Below are 19,050 nucleotides of genomic sequence, written 5' to 3'. Positions count from 1 at the left end.
TCAAGATTCTTGGGAACTCCAAAATAACATGATGGCCCATTAATCTTTATCACTAAAGGTATCTGAAGTTAAAATTGCATGTCCTAATTGCACAATAAGGAGTTGTGCTAGCTCTAGATTTACCCTGGGTTGAATGAGAAAGGATTTGCTTTTTAACCCCAGAAGCATGAAATAGTCACACATGTTAAAAAATACTGCTGTTTAATTTTCTAGTCATGTACTTTTTAAAAGCCAATACAATTAGATTTTTTTTTTTCATCTTTTCAGATCTGCCCCTGAAACCACCCCCAAAGCAGCTACGCATCTGAATGTTCAGCACTCATACATATAAATGGAGGAAAAGCCGCTCTGAGGAAGCATGTAAGGACTTGTCCCTGTGCGGGGCACATCTGAGGGGCACCAGGTGCCCCAAAGCGGGAATGCAGCCCTGTGAGGTTCACAGCCATCTTTATGCCCTTACAGCCTTTTTTCTCTGAGGAACAGTATGGGTACACAGCACTGAAAACAATAAACACAACAGGACCACCACCTCCTTTGCCTCTTTTGCCCTTCCAGCTCACACTCGCATTCCCACAGTTGTCCACACAACAATTTATTCCTGGGTTACCCGTGACCCAGAATAGTTCTCTGGTCATTTATGGACCCTTACATTCATATGCAAACAAGGGATTTTGTAAAAACTGCTGCAAATAAGATACAATGGTCAGTGATACAATACCATTCAACTGCAGGTATGTGGAACACGCAATCACTGCATCGTATTAGAGACATTTTATTGAAAATGCGAAAATAGGAAATGTATTATAGCCTAAAATAAATTACATAACATATACAGCATATATTTATATCTTTAAAATATTTTGTTTAGGTTCTTTCAGTCTAGTTATTTTGACTAAAACAAGAATTTAGAGAACTGTGTCCATAATTTTTTTAAAGGAAAAAACCCGCTCTCCAAAACTTAGAAAAATATACTGCACTAAATGGATTTCCAATGCATTATTTCAGGGAATATCACATAGTGACTTTGATAATTGTTTATAAAATGTCTTGCTTTATGGTGTATGTGAGAGGGAAGTACCGTAGTACACTTGGAATTACCTGTACCGCAGAGTCATGACTAGGAACGGCAGAACCAGGTAATAAACCTACTTTAAAAGTTATGAGACAGCAACCTGGCATTAGAATGCTAGATTATGACTTAAAGCTTCAGTTCATTGTAAAAACTAAATGGAAAGTGAGAAGGCCCCTTTTAACTCGCTCTAGTGCCATCTTCAGGAAAGGGGTGAAAAGCCTCAGGGAAAGTCATGCGGAGGGATGCTGATGCTGGGAGATGCGCTTTTGTGTCAGCTGTGAAAAGGTGGCTCGTGTGTACACACGGTGGGGTATGACAGCGCGCTCTGATCTAGGAAAACGAAAAGTGAGATGCCATTGACCACGTCAATTTGCTACTCTGATGGCATTGCAAACATTTCTACAGAATATTTCCATACATCAGCCCAGTGTGGTCACAAATCTGTTCCTCAGTGTGCATGGCGACTCTGGGCTGCAGCTTGTCGCTCACCTTCTGCATATGTTTGGTAGGCAGTTCATGACTCCATGGTGGAAGGGAGAAGAAACTGGCCACCAGGTGACATCTCTGTGTACAGCCATGTTACTGGGAAGCAAGTCAAAGGAGGCCAAACTTTAACCTGTTGATTCTTAAGAGAGACAAAATGGGACAGGAAAGAGTCTGTGGCCAGCTGGGCAGTGGTGGCCCGAGAGGCGATGGCACAGCCGCAGTCCTTTGGTTCAAAGTAAAGATTGTCCGAGGGAGGAGTAGAGACTTTTGACTACGAGGCAGCTATGTCTTTTGGGTTTTCATGAAGCAGGGGCATAAAGTCAACGGTTTTGTCTGTTTACAAAGCGGAAGGAAAGACCTTTCTTTAGGTCCCCACATGAGTGTGAGCATACCCAGTATGCTAGAGAATTGACATGAAACCTTTAAATCAAGGCCTCTTTCATTACCAAAAACAAAACAAAAAACAAAAAAACACATGGGAAAGAGATGATGCTGAAGTGCCATCCCAACTGTCCCTGCAGTGCCCGTGGAGTCCTGTGCCTTAGTCATTCTCCTCTCTCATTTCTACGATGTCCGTCACCTCCTCTGTTGGAGGCATGTCAGTCATGGCAGAGTCTTCCCCCTCAGTGGCTGACTCGTTCTCCATCTTCTTTTTCTAAACCAAAGAAGACTCGTTAGTGTGGGGCTGTGGACAGGGCACCCGGCAATAGAACCATGAGCAGGGAGAGGCTGCCAGGACCTCTCGCTGCAGACTTGGGTCTCGCCTGTGGTTGGGGGGTGAGTTCATCAGGCTGCATCTTGTTCAGCACACTCCTCTCACCTGCAGTGTGCCTGTCACTGTGCTAGGCACTTAGAGGGACCATTTCTCACCTCCCTGCAGCCCTCTGGAGTGGAGGCTGTTCTTTGCAGTTCTGTCACCATTGCTCCCCACTACCCTTATGGCCATGTGCAAACTATTAGCCTCCTCCCTAAAGCCTGAAGCTTTGAATCTCATGTTCTAGAACACTCCTCCCTGTTCTGTCATCACTTGGTCCTCTCTGGGATAGCTTTGAGTCTTGCTTATTACCTGAGACAGAAAAGAAATACCCCTCACAGGGCGTGGTGACCCTGCCTGCAAGGTAGACACCAGCTGTGTGCCAGCAGGTAGAACATGTGACAGTGTGGGAGAGTGCTGAGGTGGGGTGGGGTGAGGTCTAGCACAATCAGGAAAGGCTTCCTGGAGGAGGGCTGAAAAGGGGACTGTGGAGGCAAGAGAGGGAGAGTGGCCTAATCACCCCACATTTTCTAAATTAGTCACACCTTAGTTATCCAGTCTGGGCTTACAACGACTTAGGGGAGGAATCAGGTTGCAAGAAGAGTCACTTTTTTTTTTTTTTTTGTGGTGCTGGGGATTGAACTCAGGGCCTTGTGCATGGGAGGCAAGCATGCTTCCAACTGAGCTATATCCCCAGCCCAGAGTCACCTTTTTTAGGATTTTTTAAGGTCAAAACTGTTTAGTTTCTACAATTTTTTAGGTCTCCAGAGGTTAACAGCAGGATGTAGGATTGTACACATCCATCCTGAGAGGTATGACTGTCTTTTGAAACACAGTGGGATATAAGGAAGAAACTATTATAGAAGAAAGGCTTCCCTGCCGTTACTAAAAGCTGACCAAGGTGAAGTGACACTGGCTGTGAGGGTATAGACCCTGGAAGGTCAGGATAAATCTAAAGTGCCTATCATGGCTGTCCCTGCACATGTGTGGCACAGACTCAGAACACCTGGGAGGGGGCTTTGCAGTTCTGGAGCCAGTGTCTCTCACCTGTTTCCGATAGACGTAGCACGCTGCAATGGCGACCATGGTGGATTCTCCCACGAACCCTGCTAGGAGGGAGCCCACACCCAGGGTAGCTCCATGTACCCTGGAGATGAGAACACAAAGGTGGTTTGTCTGTTAAAGCCAAATTGCGCCACAACACAGAGTTTATGCCAAAACCCAACTGATGTTACTGAAACCTAGGAAAGGTGTAGCCTAGAGAGGGGCAAGTGAAACACATTCCTTTTTTAAATTTTTTTTATGGACACAATACCTTTACTTTATTATTTTTATGTGGTGCTGAGGATTGAGCCCAGTGCCTCACACGTGTTAGACAAGTGCTCTACCACTGAGTTACAGTCCCAGCCCTGTGAACCTCACTCCTGATTAACTGGGTTCAGAAAGGCTCGCCCCCTAACAATCACCCATGCTGGGAGGAGGGACCTGGAACCCAGGGCTGAGCTGTCCTCCTTTGGGGACCAACAGGGCAGGATCCTCCCAGCCTCGGCTCAGCTCTGCAGCCCCGCCCAAGTCTCTTTCATTTGTGATCCTGCAGCTGGCATGGACCTCAAGAGCCTCCACCTGCTGCCAGGCAGAACTCCCTGCTAAAGGTCTGACTCCAGTATTCTCAGGGGGTTCACCTGAAAGTCCAGAGCATAAGGCTCTGGACAGAGTACTTAAGTAGCAGAAGGCCTTGGCAGCAAATTCCCTAATACCATACCCTAAGTAGGGCAGGACCACGAGGCTGGTGATGAGGACGATGATCCGCAGGACGGAGCTAGGCGCCAGGACAAAGGTTTTCTTCAGTGTCATCAGCCACCCTGTGAGATGGGCCCTCACAGTGACTGTGGAGAGAGCAAAGGGTTTGTCAGCTGTGTCTTCCATCAGCCCTGCTTCTCTCTCGTCACCTCTGGACCAGAGACTGCCTGGGACTCCGGCCTTGCTGCTGTGGCCTGGCCTTCCTGCTGCTTCTGAGTCAGGCTGGGCTCAGTCCCTGTTCCCACCCAGGCTTCCCACCTCAGGTGGCTGGATGTAGGGGGGTCCCTTGCTCCACAGTAATCATCCAGGAAAGGTGGTAGCCTAGAGAGGCTACACCTGTGCACCACCTGTGCACCACATGTGATACAGTCTTCCCAGCCTTACCCTAGTCCTGACCATCCACTTCTAGAAGGCAACCACCCTCCCCCACAAAAAGCAACTTTTATGCTGGGTGAGCTCTTGTTGGCCCCAGAGCTGTATCCCATCACCAGAGAGGTGAGGGGATGAGAGAGTGGGGAACTGTTGTTGCTCCCACTTGCCATTATGTCCCTAGAGCCAGCCCTGTCCACTCCAACCGTGGGCATTGCCCTGTCTCCTCCCCATCATGGTGCAGCCACAAGTTCCATCTGTTGCTATTTCACAATGACTATGCACAAATTCCCTGCACCTCTCTCCCCACCCAGATTGTAGGAGGCAGGGCTGCCAGCCTGAGTGTGGAGGAGGGTGCAGGAGGCCAGCACATGAATAACTGAACGGCATTGCTATGTTGGGCACAGACACTTCCCCTTGCCAGGGAGAATTGCCCTGAATGTCCAGATTCTATCTGGAACTGAAAGGGGCTTGAGGGAGTGTAGGGCCAGGGCCTGGAAGGGAGGGGACCCTCAGCCCCAGGCAGGTAGCTCCAGCAAAGGCTCTTGGAGGAGGACATGCTTGCTGCTGTGTAACATTAGCTTCCAGGATTGGTCTGTCTGGAAAGCAGAGCCTGCTGCACCGTCCCCCAACCCTTCTCCCACCAAGCCCTCAAGGAGTGGGGGATTGAACCCAGGGCGAGGCAAGCCCTCTACCACTGAGCTACACCCCTGTCCCTGCTGTTGTCTTGGTCTCAAACTGTGTCCTGCCTTCCCAAGTGGTGGAAGTGTTATATCAATGAGGCTCATTTCCTTTTTCAGGCACAGACCCACTTAAATTTGGCCAAGGGAGAGGGTAAGGGTCAGAGGCTAATCTGGTGGTGCAAACCCAAGATTGTCACGAGCAGAGATGAGGCCTGACAGCTATCTGGAAGGTCTTCTGACAGAAAGGAAGTGGAGTCAAGAAGAGATTAAAGGTGACTCGCACATCCAGCTGGAGCTTCCAGACTCCTTGGCCCCTCCTCAGGTCACAAGTGTGGGCAATGAACTTCAAGTGCAGCCTCCCCCGAGTGACATCACCTTCCAAACTTGACTTAGCCAGTGTCGACCCAACAAAGACCAGACACCATCCCACTGTGGTGGTCTGTGTCATTTCCTTCATTCCAGCCACAACCTTAAAAGTGACCCAAGGCTGGACCTCTGAGAAGACTTGGCACCTAAGAGTGAGAGCTACCTGTTGCCTAACTTGGGAACCACAAAAGACTGCTAGATGTTCTGGACTAACCCCATAACTCAGATCTTAGTTTAACATAGCCTTGTAGAATCTGGGTTTCCTCATTTAGGTGGAATTTTTTGGTAGTTAATTTTTCTTTCTTTTTTATTTCTGGGAATGAAACCAAGATCTTGTTCATGCTAAGCACATACTCTACCACTGAGCTACACTTCCAGCCCTGGAAATTTAGTTTTGACTAATATACACGTACTACAGGATTTAAAAGGTACAAAAGGAAACAGTAGGAGATCTTCCTCCTACATATGACTTGTCCTGCTTCCCACATGCAACCAGTTACTGACTGGGTAAATTACTTCTAGAAATACAATATAGATATGCAAGCACTCAGATAGAAATTAGAATATAGTTATATATGTGCTGTACATTTGTCATAGCAATGGTCACATACTAACCAACCATTCCATAACCTATTATTCTCATTTTATGTAGAACTACCTCATTTTGTATAATATACCTAATGTTACTAAATCAACTTGGTCATTTTCAAACTGGCTTATGTTTTCACTATGGGCATGTCCTGACCATATGCAATCTGGCCTCAACTTGCCCCTGAAATCTATTCTCTAAGAATACTTCTCTTTATTTGTATAGCTCCAAATTTTAGCAGTAATCTCACTCTATTTTCCTGTTTAAAATTTTTTTACTTTTTACTTAGGCATGGTGGTGCACACCTTTAATCCCAGTGGCTTGGGAAACTGAGGCAGGAAGATCACGAGTTCAAGCCAGCCTTAGCAAAAGTGAGGCGCCAGGTAACTCAGTGAGACCCTGTCTCTAAGTTAAATACAAAATAGGGCTGGGGATGTGGCTCAGTGGTCAAGTGTCCCTGAGTTCAATCCCTGGTGTCCCAACCCCCCAATTTTTTACTTTTTAAGTTATCGTACTGTAAAATTGGTATTTTTTTGTGTGTGTGTATGTAAAATTCTAAGAGTTGTAATTCATGAATTAACATAAGTAACCACCACCACAATCAAGACAGATGGCAGTTCTCTTGTTGGCCCAAAATTCCACATGCTACCCTTTTTGGTCTGCTTTCTTATTTTCTTTGCAACTTAAAAAAATATACTATGCCTATTGGATTCATTTCTTGAACTCTCTACCTCCTGGCTAATATCTTTGCATCTTTTTAATCCACTGTGAAATTTTACATTTCCAAAGAAAGATCTCACTGGGCGTGGGGGCCCATGGGAATGCTCATTCATTCTCTGTTCCTTACCTGGCACTGGGAAGAAGGAGAAGATGCGCAGAGGAATGACGCAGAGTTCTGCGAAGGCAAAGTCCACGCCTATGATGTCTATCAAAATTTTCTCGGAGACATTGGGAGTCCAGAACATCACAAAACAGAGCTGAGGGGAAATAATGTTGAGCAGGGTTATGAGGAAAGGCATAAATGGGTGAAATAACAGAATCTGGTGTGCCCTGATCCCTGAGGAGGTCTGGAAGACGGTGGAACTGCCCCATCAGGTAGCCACCACAACAGGCATGGCCCGGCCTTGCTCCCTGCCAGAGGAGGTGCTCATCCCCCTGCTAACCCCAAAGGGACCCTGCGGTGGAACAGATGTGGATGTGGCGCATCCACTAACCACCAGTGAAGACCAGCGTGCTCTTGTGGAGGCTTAGCCAGGGCACAGCTCAGTTCTGGGTGGACATGTCCACTAATTTTTATAGCCTTAACAAAATAGGGAAGAGTCTCCTGAAAGCATTTGGGCATGGATAGAACCATGCTGAATGAGCACATATAATAATAAAGGAAATGCTAATATTTAAAACAACTATCTGTCTATAAACTTTGCAATGTCTAGTTGAGAGAGTTATGGAAGAGACAATAGCCAAAAATCTGGAATTTTGGAAAGAAGATGGGCAAGTGGAAAACAGATTTAAACAGGTTCAAGAGAATGGAATCCTAAGCTGATGGGGAAAGGCAGAGTTCTCTCTCTACTTCCCCTCCCCACAGATGAGGAAGTAGAGATAAAGGAGCTGGCCCATGAAAATCTAGTGGTAAGCAATTCAGGCACAGTTCCCCTTGCATGGCTGTTGACTGTGCCTCCCAAACTCGGCAGGACACAGGAGATTTACTGCTGGATAAGATAAAACACAAGGTTTCCGGCATGATCAGGGACTAAGGGAAAGGGGACATATTAAATATCCTTGCCTTCTTTTACTTGGCTCCCAGGACACAGGAAACCAGTTGAGTTTTACAAGCAAGAGACCCAGAGTAGTTTCCAAGGAATCTAATTAGACCAAGAAGGAAGACCTAAAGGTCCTGGAAATTCAAGGCTCCAAAAAAGTAGCCCCACTGGACCAGCCATCAGTGAGAGACCCATATGGGTGATAAATCTCACACAGCATCCACAGCTTCTTAGAGCTTTATAAATGCTCCACGCACATAGCAGACAACCAAGGGCTCCCGAGGAGGTCAAAACCAACGAAAGAAAAGAGAGGGCTGTAGGGGTGGGTGTGGGGGTGAAGAGAGAACCACATAGAGGAAGAAAGAAAATCTTTCCATGTTGACATTCTCAGAAAGGTGGAGAACTGCATCCATGAAACAAAAAACAGAATGGAAATGTTAAACTTAAAGGACCAAAAAGAACTGGGGATTAAGAAAGCAGAAATGAAAAGCCATTACCAACAGTAAGATGAAGTTAGGGAAGCTTACCACATAGAGGTAAAGATGTGAGAAGTACAGGAGAGTAGATTACAATAACATAAGGGTCCAATATTCCGGGAATTCCAGAAAGAGGAAAGAGTGAACCTCTCAGAGCTGAAAGACACGAGTCTCCAGACAGAAAGGGCCACCATGTGATGGTAGCGCAGAAGATGGAAGACCCATTAGGGCACACCATTGAAAAATGGTGGAACCAGAGAAGATAGATTCACAGAGCTTCCACCTTTAGGTTTCTGAACAGCATGGAAAACAAGAAGACACAGAGCAAAAATCTGGAGGGAAAATGATTTTTTAGAACTCTAAATCAAGATATCAATCGAGGATTTCCCCCCCCCCCACTGTGCTGGGGAGTGAACCCAGGGTCTTCAGCAAGCACACCACCACTAGGCTACAGCCCCAGATGAAAGCTATTTAAAAGTAGGATATTTTTACTAATCAAGACCTCAAGGGGCTGGAGTTGTGCCTCAGTGGTAGAGGGCTCGCCTAGCATGCGTGAAGCACTGAGTTTGATTCTCAGCACCACATAAAAATAAATTAATTTTAGTGAGACCCTCTAAAAATGAAACCCTGTATCAAGAATAAAAATGACTAGGGATATGGCTCAGTGGTAAAGTGCCCTTGGGTTCAATCCCTAGTACCCCTTCCCACCACCCCCAAAAAAGGAAATAAATGAAAAAGAGGAAGTTGCTACTGGAAGTATGCTCTGCCAAGTAGGGGAGTCACAGGGGAAGAAAAGGAAGAAACCCAAGCTCAATTACAAGAAAAAAAGCAAGAGGAACCTCTGGGATGGAGGTGAGGGGCAATCCCAGGAAGTCTGCGACAGGTGTGCAAGTCAGTGGGCCTACACGGGAGCCAGAAGCAAGGCTCAGAGACACACTCAGAGGGTGAGGCATACAGGAAGTCTAACGTGTCTCTCTATGTGACAGTGGATTTACCCAAACAAGGAAAAAACTTAATGTTAAGTACATGAAGAACTAAGAAAAAATGATCATTCAGTTCATGAAAAACTAAAGATGTTTAAGAAAGGAAGGGAATCAGGACTCAGCTGTCATGGTCTAGCTAAATAATTTCCCATCTTATCCCAAGGTGACATAGTCAGAGTCCATCCAAAGACTTGAAGGAGTCACAGAGGAAATAGGACCAGAAGGAAAAGTCTCTGGAGGAGTTGGGCTGGGGCAGGGCTATTGGTAACAATCCTTAGCAGAATATTTAAAACTTTGTGCTGATTTTAAAAACCTGAATTTTTAAAAAGTGTAGAATTTTAGAAGATATTGTTAAAAACATGCCAGTTCCATCAAATACTTATATTCTTTTCCTAAAATGCCAGTGATTCTTCTCTAAAACAGAATATATTATAAAGTAAATCAGAGTCATGTATGAAAATAGAATACTGAGATTTTAGAATATAATATCCTTTATGCTTTGGGTAAATTAAATTTCACGGAATAAGGCTGGAACTATTTACTATGTCATGTTTAAACATTTAAAAAAAATACCTAGGAGGATCTATTATAAATGAATCACTATAAATGCAATAGAATTTTCTGTTTGTATTTTCAGCATCTGGGAAGTATATCCCACTGGTTTTCAAAATGGCAGATGTGCTTCCGTTAACCCTATTGCTTGTTGCCAGCAATCACCCCCATTTTGACATGATGGGAAAAATACTCCCTCAGATCTAGCAACTTTGCAGCTCAGGGACTTTATTACTTGAGAGTCTTGGACAAGTGGCCTGTCATCTTTTCCCACTGCAGAGCTGCTGACCTAAAATAATGAGACATCACTTATGGCCACTGTGTCATGTTTAAACATTTTTAAAAAAATACCTTATTTTTTGTTGTTGTATGTATTCTATCTAGAATCCACCTGTGCCAGGCATACCCCCCAAATTTTGTGTACATACAAAAAATAGCCCAGGCATGGCAATAATTTCATATAACAATTCCAAAGCATGGTGCGGGGATACAATTTATTCTCTATACCCCATTCTCCAAAACAGAAGGATCAAACCCTACTTCTAGCTTTACATTAGGCCCCATTTTTTCCCATAGCAGTAAAACGCTAAACAATTGAGATAAAGGAGCATTGTCCCCAAGCGTGGAATCAATCAGTGCCTTAGGACCTATGAAGACAGCCCTTCTCTGTTCCTCTGGTGGTTAGAGTGACAGACTGAGGCCATATTCTGCTCAAAACTTAAGCTTCCAGGAGACTCATTAGCATGCTTTACCTTGTAGCCACGATAATCTGAATGTGAGATAATGCCTCAAACACATGTTGCAATCTCCCTGGGCTTTGCAAAATCACTGTAAAGTGGCTTTTAAATTACAACAAACTAAGCGGAGAGGAGGGTTCAACTGCTTGTCAGAGAAGGATGGTGCGCGTGCTTCTGTAGCAAACAGCCAGGTAATGCCTCCCTCTGGCTTCCCCTCATGGGTAATGTTCACCTGGAGGCTTTCTGCTGTCAGGTAGGAAGTGATCAGCTATCCTTTGGAGGAGGGGGTTTAATAAGAGGACACAATGGTGGTGTGCATGCCCACATCATTTGACACACTTACATCAACGTCAGCAAACCTGGGTAGTGAATACAGACTGATACTTTGATACAACCACAATGCTAAGGATTGATGGACCTTTATAGGAGCTTTCTGGGTTGGCAACTCAGTGTTCCATGTCTAGAGTTCCACCATGAGACTCTGACTACTACCTCACTGTTTCCTATCTAGTATCCACCTGTGCCAGGCATACCCAAAAAGCCTCTTATCAAGGTCACATGCCAGAGTTTTCAACCACGCACACACAAAGGGCCCAGATTGGATCTTCCAGGAACATTGACATGAAATCCATCAGGGGCTTGAACAATCATTAGTTAAAGGGAAGTTAAAGGGAAGGAATGCCACATATATCAAAGCTCTCTCTGTCTCTGCCCCTGCAGTCTCTGAAGCCTTTGCCATGCCTCTACTATGAAAATCCCACCTTCCAGCAAGTTCAACAAGTGAATATTTCCTGAAATGTCCTGAAAGGAATACACACCATACCTGCTTTTCAGTTGTGTGTATTCCTTTTTGCTAAAAGCTTTCCCTGAGCAATACACTGACTCCTGCATAAAAACCAGGCCTAATTTAAGCGGTATGTTTCAGAAAACAAGTAGCTTTATAAAAGTTAACCTGTCAAAAAATATTTCAGAAAAAGTGTCATTCTAACTGAGTTCAGCCACTGTAGAGCTGCCTTAGAACATGTCCTCCCAGTTGACCAAGACACACTGTGTTCTTCAAATATTTGCAGAACCCAGTGACACCAACTTTTCCAAACAAGAACACAAACCTAATGACCTATTGACAACAAACATGGTTCGTTTCTCTGAGCAGCTTCGGGCTGGGTTTTCTGCTGAGGAGACTGCTGTCAATATTATCTCATTAAGAGGCAGCCTACAGAACAGAACAGCACCCACCATGCCCAGGTCTTGGTTTTTCTATTTATTTCCCAATCAAAGGAAACCAAACTCCTTGGAGAAATTACTTATTCTAGGACTCAGGCTGGGAATGTGCAAGAGAATCAACTGAGTGTCTATAGTGCCAGGAAGCAAGAAAGTGCTCAAAAGACAAATGGGACACATCAAGGGGACAAAGGAGCCAGCCAAAAGGAGTTCCAAACTGCCAAAGCGGGAACGATTTGAGCAACAAAATAAATAACAGTACTAAATTATAACCCAAAGTATACAATAAATATCTACGAGTCCGTGTTGCCATATATAGATGGGGGAGATGAGACAAATCTCCAAAAAATTCTAAATAATCCATTAGATATTCCTCTGTGAGGTGGCTGGGGCACTCTTTTTCACCCTCCTTCCAAAGAGCACAGAGGCAAGGAGAAGAAAAAAGTAACTCAATAGTGCAGAAGCCTGGGTCAGATGATCAAGGTCAAGATGAACTTGACTTATGTTGAGAGCAACAGGGGCTGAGATTGGGAGAAGCCGGTTGTCTTCATCAGCATTTGAACTCAGAGAACATAGAACCCAGCCACAGCGGGCAGCCCCTTGCTCTACATCCTCAGGGAACTCTATTCTGCTGGAAATGCAGCTGGTGCTCTGGTTTTGACTTGATTTCCAAAGGCTGATGGCCATACTTTTAAGGAACTCACCAGGCTTTCCTCAATGCCCTGAATAATCAGGATTTAGGAGTAAATGAGATTCTTATCCTCTGCAGTGAGAACAAGTAAACCATGTGCAGCTGTTTTGAATTAAAATAGTTGGTCCTGGACATCATTTTTATTTGGGCCTTAACTTAGGAAGGTTCAACAGACGTTTAATCAGGTTTAAATCTCCACTGGGCAAGCTGGTGGTTAACCCTCAACAAGACAGGGCATGAGGAGGTGCTGCTGATCCTGGCTCTGCAGTCTGATTGCTAGGTTCAGTTACGACCCCGGGCTCCTCTGCAGTGCGCCTCCCAGAGTTTCTCAGCATTCTGGGCCTCAGTGCCCCCACCTCTGAAATCGTGCCTCCTCACAGGGTGCCCTCCAGAGAGGAGCCAGTCTGCCAACTGTTTGGACTTTCTTTCTTGACTCCATGAAGTAAACCAATGTCCTCCTTCCTTCATCAAGAAAGTCTTGCCATGCACACAGCACACAGCATTTCTCCTGGAGCAGGCACACTGTGCACGATCCCTCAATGTCCACCGTTATTACTGTAAAAGGTTTACTTGGATTGCAATTAAATGTTGACAGTGGAGTCATATGTAGGTGGTGAGAATAGCAATGACTTCATTTTCCTCTTCGTACTTCCCCATTATTTGTACAAGGGTGTACACGTGTGTGCATACACACATATACTTGTTAACCACGTGTATATTTTGGCAGAAAAAAGTTTTAAATAAAATAGACCCCTGCAGATGTCTTCAGGGATCCAGCAGATCATTATATGTGCTTTGGCAGGGATATGAGAAGTCCCGATTCAAAGGGAAGGGAAGCTTCAGAAGGTGGCACACTGATTCACTATCTATAGGACTTATTAGATAAGCTCAGGCAGGCAGAATTTTAGCAGACCAAGTAAAATGCAGTAAACTAATATATTACTGAGAGATCCAATAAGGTAGAAGATATGTTTTCTATGTTAGGAAGCTTGGAAATGCATATGAAAAAGTATTTGTGTATCCAGAATTCTTCTTCTGGCTTGTGATAATTATAATTATTACCCATCTACATTGAATACTTCCATAGGGAGTAGGATACAACCATCACCTTTAAACCATGTTCATGGTTTAAAAAAAAAAAAAAAAAAGCATTTAAGAGGTGGCACAAAGTACTGGTTGGAAGAAATTAATAAACAGCAGGGGGCGCCATGCACCAAGCCATATAGTACACCCACACAATGTTGGATTCTTTCATATTCTTACTCAGCCTGAAGAATATTTAGAAAGTTCCACACTCCAGCTTCTGTTAGCTTTTCCTTTTCCTTGACTGTTAACAGTCAACTTGGATTTTGCCTGGGGGGCGGGGCAGGTAGAGTATCAGTTTTGCAAGATAAAGATGAAGAGTCCTCCCACCCACACATACCCTTTTCTTTCTTTCTTTTTTTGGTGGTACTGGGGATTGATCCCAAGGATGCTTTACTGCTGAGCTACACAGTGCCCCCACCTTTAAAAAATTTTTTTGAGACAGAGGCTCACTAAGTTGCTGAGGCTAGCCTTGAACCTGCAGTCCTCCTGCTCAGTCTCTGGAGTAGTTGTGATTTATAGGCATGTGCCATGGTGCCCTGCAAGGTGGAAGGAGTTCTGTGGCTGGATGGTGGTTACTGCACCATGACTTGATCAGTATATTTAAATGTACAGTCAAAAAAGGTTAAGATTGGGAATTGTATGTTATGTGCATTTAAGTAAAATGGAAAAAAAAAACTAAGGAAAAATATTGGAACCTGCTCATAACAGTACAGCATGATTATTCATCTGTTAATTTTTTTAAAACACGCATGTGGATTTGCACTGACATTTTGTTCACAGGGTTTAGGTAGAGTCTTTAGGCACTAGTCTTAATTATTTTAATCTGTCTTGAGACCTGAGGACCAATCCCTCTCCCCCACCTGCCAATGAATAAATCAACCCCTCAAATCTACAGTATGCTGGCTTAAAAAGCGAATGTTGGAGCTGGGTGCCATGATGCACACCTGTAATCCCAGTGAGGCAGGAGGTCCATGAGTTCAAAGCCAGCCTCAGCAACAGTGAGGCACTAACCAACTTGGTGAGACCCTGTCTCTAAATAAAATACAAAAAGTAGGGCTGGGAATATGGCTCAGTAGTCGAGTGTCCCTGAGTTCAATCCTCTGGTACCACCATCCCCCCCCAAAAGTAAATAAATAAATAAATAAATAAAGTGAATGTTGGACTATGTGAGCTTCTAGAAAGAAGTATGAAGAAATTTTAACCAATGACTTCTAACAGGCCAAGAGTTTTCCATGTTCTCTCATTTGGTCCTCCTACAATCCCAGGATAGTTAAATCATTATTTGCTTCTCTATGATGAGGTCACAGGGCAACCTGCCCCAGGTCACTTTTGGGGCCAAGAGTTTAACCCAGGCCTGGGGGACTCCCACATCTTAGTCGCTCCCTATCTCTTGGAGGTCCTAAGGTGCTGCAGTGTTCCTGCCATTGGGACGCAGTACACTGGTGTGAGAAAGCTGCGAACTCTGCTCATTTACCTTTGCTCCTTTTTTATCCCCCATGCACAAGAGAGCCATTTTCTTTGGCTGGATAATGGGAACAATGAGGCAGCAGTCTCCACCTCCTGGCATGGGGGTGGGGCATCCAGCAGAAACAAAGCCTGGAACAGGCCCCCTTTGTTCTAGACCAATGGCCAGCATGGTGCATGGCTGGAACAGGCCCCAGCCTGGCCCAGGGTAGCTGAATGAAGCTCTGCTGGAGGGTAAGTTTAGGGACAGGAAGGTGAGGCTAGGTCATTCTCAGGAACTCAACTTTTAACTTGGAATACAGGGCCACCAGGACATGGTCCTGTGGGACAGTAGGTTCTTAGCCTTCGAGCACACCGAGGACTCAGAAGCAACTGCTTTGTTTGAGTACTGGGATGCAACCAGGAGTGACCCAAGGACTTGACCCTACCTGTGAAACATGGAGAGTGGGCAAAGATGGGAGCTGAGGAGCCCAGGCTGAGCTGCAAGGGGAACTTCCGCCCGACGTTATGGAAAAGCCTTCTAACTGTGGAAACTGAGGCTCGAGGGGCTGGGCCAGACTCTAGGCTGCTGAATTCCAGGCAGGGTATTTCAGTCCCAGTGCCTCTGCCTTTATCTGCCAACAGCTCCTTAGACACCCTGCTCAGACCCCAGAGGAGCTGAGGATTAGAGTGGTCTGGCTCTGCTGAGGATTAGGGCACTATAAATACTGGCATTGTCCTGACTTTGCTGCCTTGCAGAGGTGGTGGCAGGGTGGGGTGGGGCAGAGCTGGAGTTCTTTTTGGCATCTTCAGAATGATGCTGCTTCCTGAGGCTCTGCCCGGCAGGAGCAGCACAAACACTGTTTTAGTGTGCTGTGCCTCCCTGAAAGGAGTTATCTGTCCCAGGGAGGACGCCACCCAGCAGATTTTTTTCTGACTGCTACCTTTCCTGAAGCTTCTGCCCCTTCCTGGCTGGGTTTCTCTGGGACCTGAAGTCCTGAAGCTTTAGGAGTAAGATGTTCTAAACACCAAACACTCTTCAGTTGTGTGGGGACTGCACTCCTGGATGGCACCGCTGGGCCTCGTGGCCTGGGGCAGGCGGTAAAGCCAGACAGAGACAGCCAGCTGAGGTAGAATTCCAGGCCAGGATTTCCATGGAAAGAAGGAAACGGGGATCTCGGCAGATCTGGAGGCCTCCCACTCCTTATTCCAGCAGCTCAGCCTCATCCTTTCCAGACAGATTGATCTGGCGAAGCTAGGACAAGTCAGGGAATGGCCTCACTGGACTAACCCTGACAGGCAAGAAGAAGCCTGCTGCCTTGAGAGAGGCTGACCATAACCTCTTTGAATTCACAGAACTGGGGTTTGGGGGGGACACTAAAGAAAGCATTTCAAAATTGGTGCATAAAAGACAAGGGTGATCTGATAGTGCCAGAGAACCTACAAGGAGACTAAAAAGCTCTCAAAAGATAAATTTTCTCCACACAACCAGCACAGGCCAGTGAGGAGGGAGACGCGCATCTGAAGGACCACAGGTACCAGAGTGGAAGGAGATACAGATGCAGCCGGCGAACATGCACCCACGGGTCATCTGCTCACCACAGGCTCTCTCTACCCAGCTCCTGGCAGCCAGACCAAGTGTAGGAACTGTGACCTTCAAGGTTTCTGGTCTCCTGCACCAGGCCAGTGGCTAATGTGCCAGTGTACTGGAAGGCAAGACCCGGGTGCTGGGAGCACAGGTGAGGGGCACCTGTCTGCACCTGGGAGAGGCTGGTAAGGAGGCACCTGCCAGCCAAAAAGCATTTGAGACAGAGGCAGAAACAATGACAGCAAAGCACAGAGTGAGGGGCCACCTCTGCCTGAGAAGCGAATGTGGGAGGTGGCTCCAATGGAGGTTGGGAGACCATGTCACCCATGTGACAGCGGCCAGAGGTGGACCATCTGGGAGAGTGCTGTGGGGGCGGGCATTGAAGGGCTTCATTTCCTGAGGACCTCAGTCATTTCTGAGTTGGCTCTTATAAAAGGACAAGTTCAGCCCGTTTGCCTCTTTTTCTCTCTCACTGTGCCCTTCTGCCATGGGATGACATGGGCAAGATGCTGGCCCTCCACCTTGGACTTCTCAGATTCTGGAACCAGGAGCAATAAATCTCTGTTCTTTGTAAATTACCCAGTCTGAGATACTCTGTTAGGTGGCACAAAGCAGACTCAGACGGGCCACCTTAAAACCAGGAAGGGTAAGCAAACACTAAGAGGATCTGAAAAGAGATGAGAGGGACGCTGGGCTTTTTGCATGATTTTAAAAGCACAGAGGCTCAGATCACAAACACCCATGTGGTGAAAGTACTCATGGATGTGACCAGGAAGCACAGACTTGGGGAGATGCCAGGAGGGCCCAGCCTGGCAAATATCCAAAAGATGGGCTCCAGATGGGACCAGTCCTGGACTGTCACAAGAGTACAATCAATTGATCTTACCAGGTATCATGATAATCCTGGCAACAGTGCCATGTGTCTCATTAAAGAAAAAAGAAATAACAATGTAGCCATGTGGCTAATTAAAGAAAAAAGAAATAACAATGTAGCCATGTGGCTAATTAAAGAAAAAAGAAATAACAATGTGTAGCCTTATAACTCTAGTCCATGAGACCTGATCAGGTCAGACCTGATTTGTACTAGGGAGACACAAGGTAAAAAAGAAAAGGACAGGACAGGAACTGTCTTCCATAGACCTAGGGAGGAGATGCAGTGATCCCCAGGCCTCTTTGCCTTAGTAACCCTCTCCCTCAGGGCCACCTTGCTGGTGCACACCTTCTCCACACCCCTTCTAAACAATGCAAGGGGGAGCGCAGGGCTGCAGGGCCCTGTGGCTCCGGGGCCATCTCTATAAGGGTTGTGCTCTGCAGCCCTGGACTCAAGCTCGGGCTAAATGCTGTGGCTGCTCCCCCACCCCCTTGTGACATGGGGGATTGAACTCAGGGGCACTTGACCACTGAGCCATATCCCCAGCCCTACTTTGTATTTGGTGTTTTATTTAGAAACAGGGTCTCACTGAGTTGCTTAGTGCCTTGCCATTGCTGAGATTACAGGAGTGTGCCACCATGCCCACCTGGTCTGTCCCTTCTCTTCAATCAACAGAGAGGCAAAGTGTCAGGAGAGCCCCCCCCCCCCCCAGCTGTACAGTGGGATGAGCAGCCTGGCACCTGAACCAGTTCCAAGGCCAGGGATGTGTGAGAGGAGATGAGAGAAGCTGGCTCCAGTGAGTGCACCTGACCCTCTGGAAATTTCTTTTTGGTAGGGTCAATTCATTTTTCAAGAGCATCAGTTAGGAGTCCTCTCTGGGGAGTATCAGTGGCACTTGATAAATGGTGAGCAGGTTTTTGAGGCACTATTATTTGCCACATATGCAGTTTCTCAGCAGCACACTGTGGTCCTTTTGGGCTTGCAACGGGCTTGGGAGGAACCAAAAGACCCCCTGAGTACCATCATGGTGCCGTAAAACCCTGACCAAGGTGGGCCGTCCGACCCAGAGCTGCCAGTGCAGAGGCGTGCCTTGAAGAGGAAATGAACGCTGGGAGCAAGGGCTTTCTTGAGCTGAAAGTGACTGAGTTTCCCAGGCGGCCGGGCTAAGTGCAGCCTGCACACCCTGGACACACCCAGGCCCTGGCAAAGACCTCTGCCCCCTGCACCACCAGAGTGGTTTCTCATCATTTTCTTCTGCCCAGAGTCATATGACCTCTTACTTCAGTAAACAGACACAGGGCCATTTCGGATTCTAATCCGGTGGTCCCCCTCTGCTCATTTCACAGCTGCTTGATGAAGCCATACCTAAATCACTCAAGAGTTTCAGGCTGCTAGGAAGCCATCCCAGGTGGAGCCCAAAGTGACCCTGAGCCCCAAGCCAGCACAGCTCTCCAGCGGCCATCCACCACATCCTGTGTTCTCCTCCACATTTCCCGTGATTGTCAGCCTGAGCCAGGGGGATC

At 46.3% G+C, this 19,050-nt stretch overlaps 2 protein-coding genes across 6 annotated transcripts in view; one reads left to right on the top strand and one right to left on the bottom strand.

Moving 5' to 3' along the window:
• OTULIN (OTU deubiquitinase with linear linkage specificity) overlaps window positions 1-1,432 on the top strand; it is a 54,919-nt gene extending 53,487 nt beyond the window's left edge. For all 5 annotated transcript variants that reach the window (XM_081288518.1, XM_081288516.1, XM_081288515.1 and 2 more), the window contains one exon: window positions 268-1,432. In XM_081288518.1, the coding sequence (XP_081144644.1) occupies window positions 268-279 (12 nt within the window). In that variant the 3' untranslated portion in view covers window positions 280-1,432. The remainder of the gene's footprint in view (window positions 1-267) is intronic.
• A 452-nt stretch (window positions 1,433-1,884) lies between these two features.
• ANKH (ANKH inorganic pyrophosphate transport regulator) overlaps window positions 1,885-19,050 on the bottom strand; it is a 132,925-nt gene continuing 115,759 nt past the window's right edge. Inside the window, exons 9-12 of the mRNA XM_081288506.1 lie at window positions 6,967-7,096; window positions 4,075-4,198; window positions 3,360-3,459; window positions 1,885-2,213 (exon numbers count right to left, since the gene is read on the bottom strand). Of these exons, the coding sequence (XP_081144632.1) occupies window positions 2,100-2,213; window positions 3,360-3,459; window positions 4,075-4,198; window positions 6,967-7,096 (468 nt within the window). The 3' untranslated portion in view covers window positions 1,885-2,099. The remainder of the gene's footprint in view (window positions 2,214-3,359; window positions 3,460-4,074; window positions 4,199-6,966; window positions 7,097-19,050) is intronic.

This window comes from Spermophilus citellus (genome assembly GCF_964194105.1).
Source record: "Spermophilus citellus genome assembly, chromosome: 1".
NCBI lineage: Eukaryota > Metazoa > Chordata > Mammalia > Rodentia > Sciuridae > Spermophilus > Spermophilus citellus.
The sequence above is the reverse complement of the archived record's forward strand: the minus strand, read 5'-3'. Positions and strand labels throughout refer to the sequence as shown.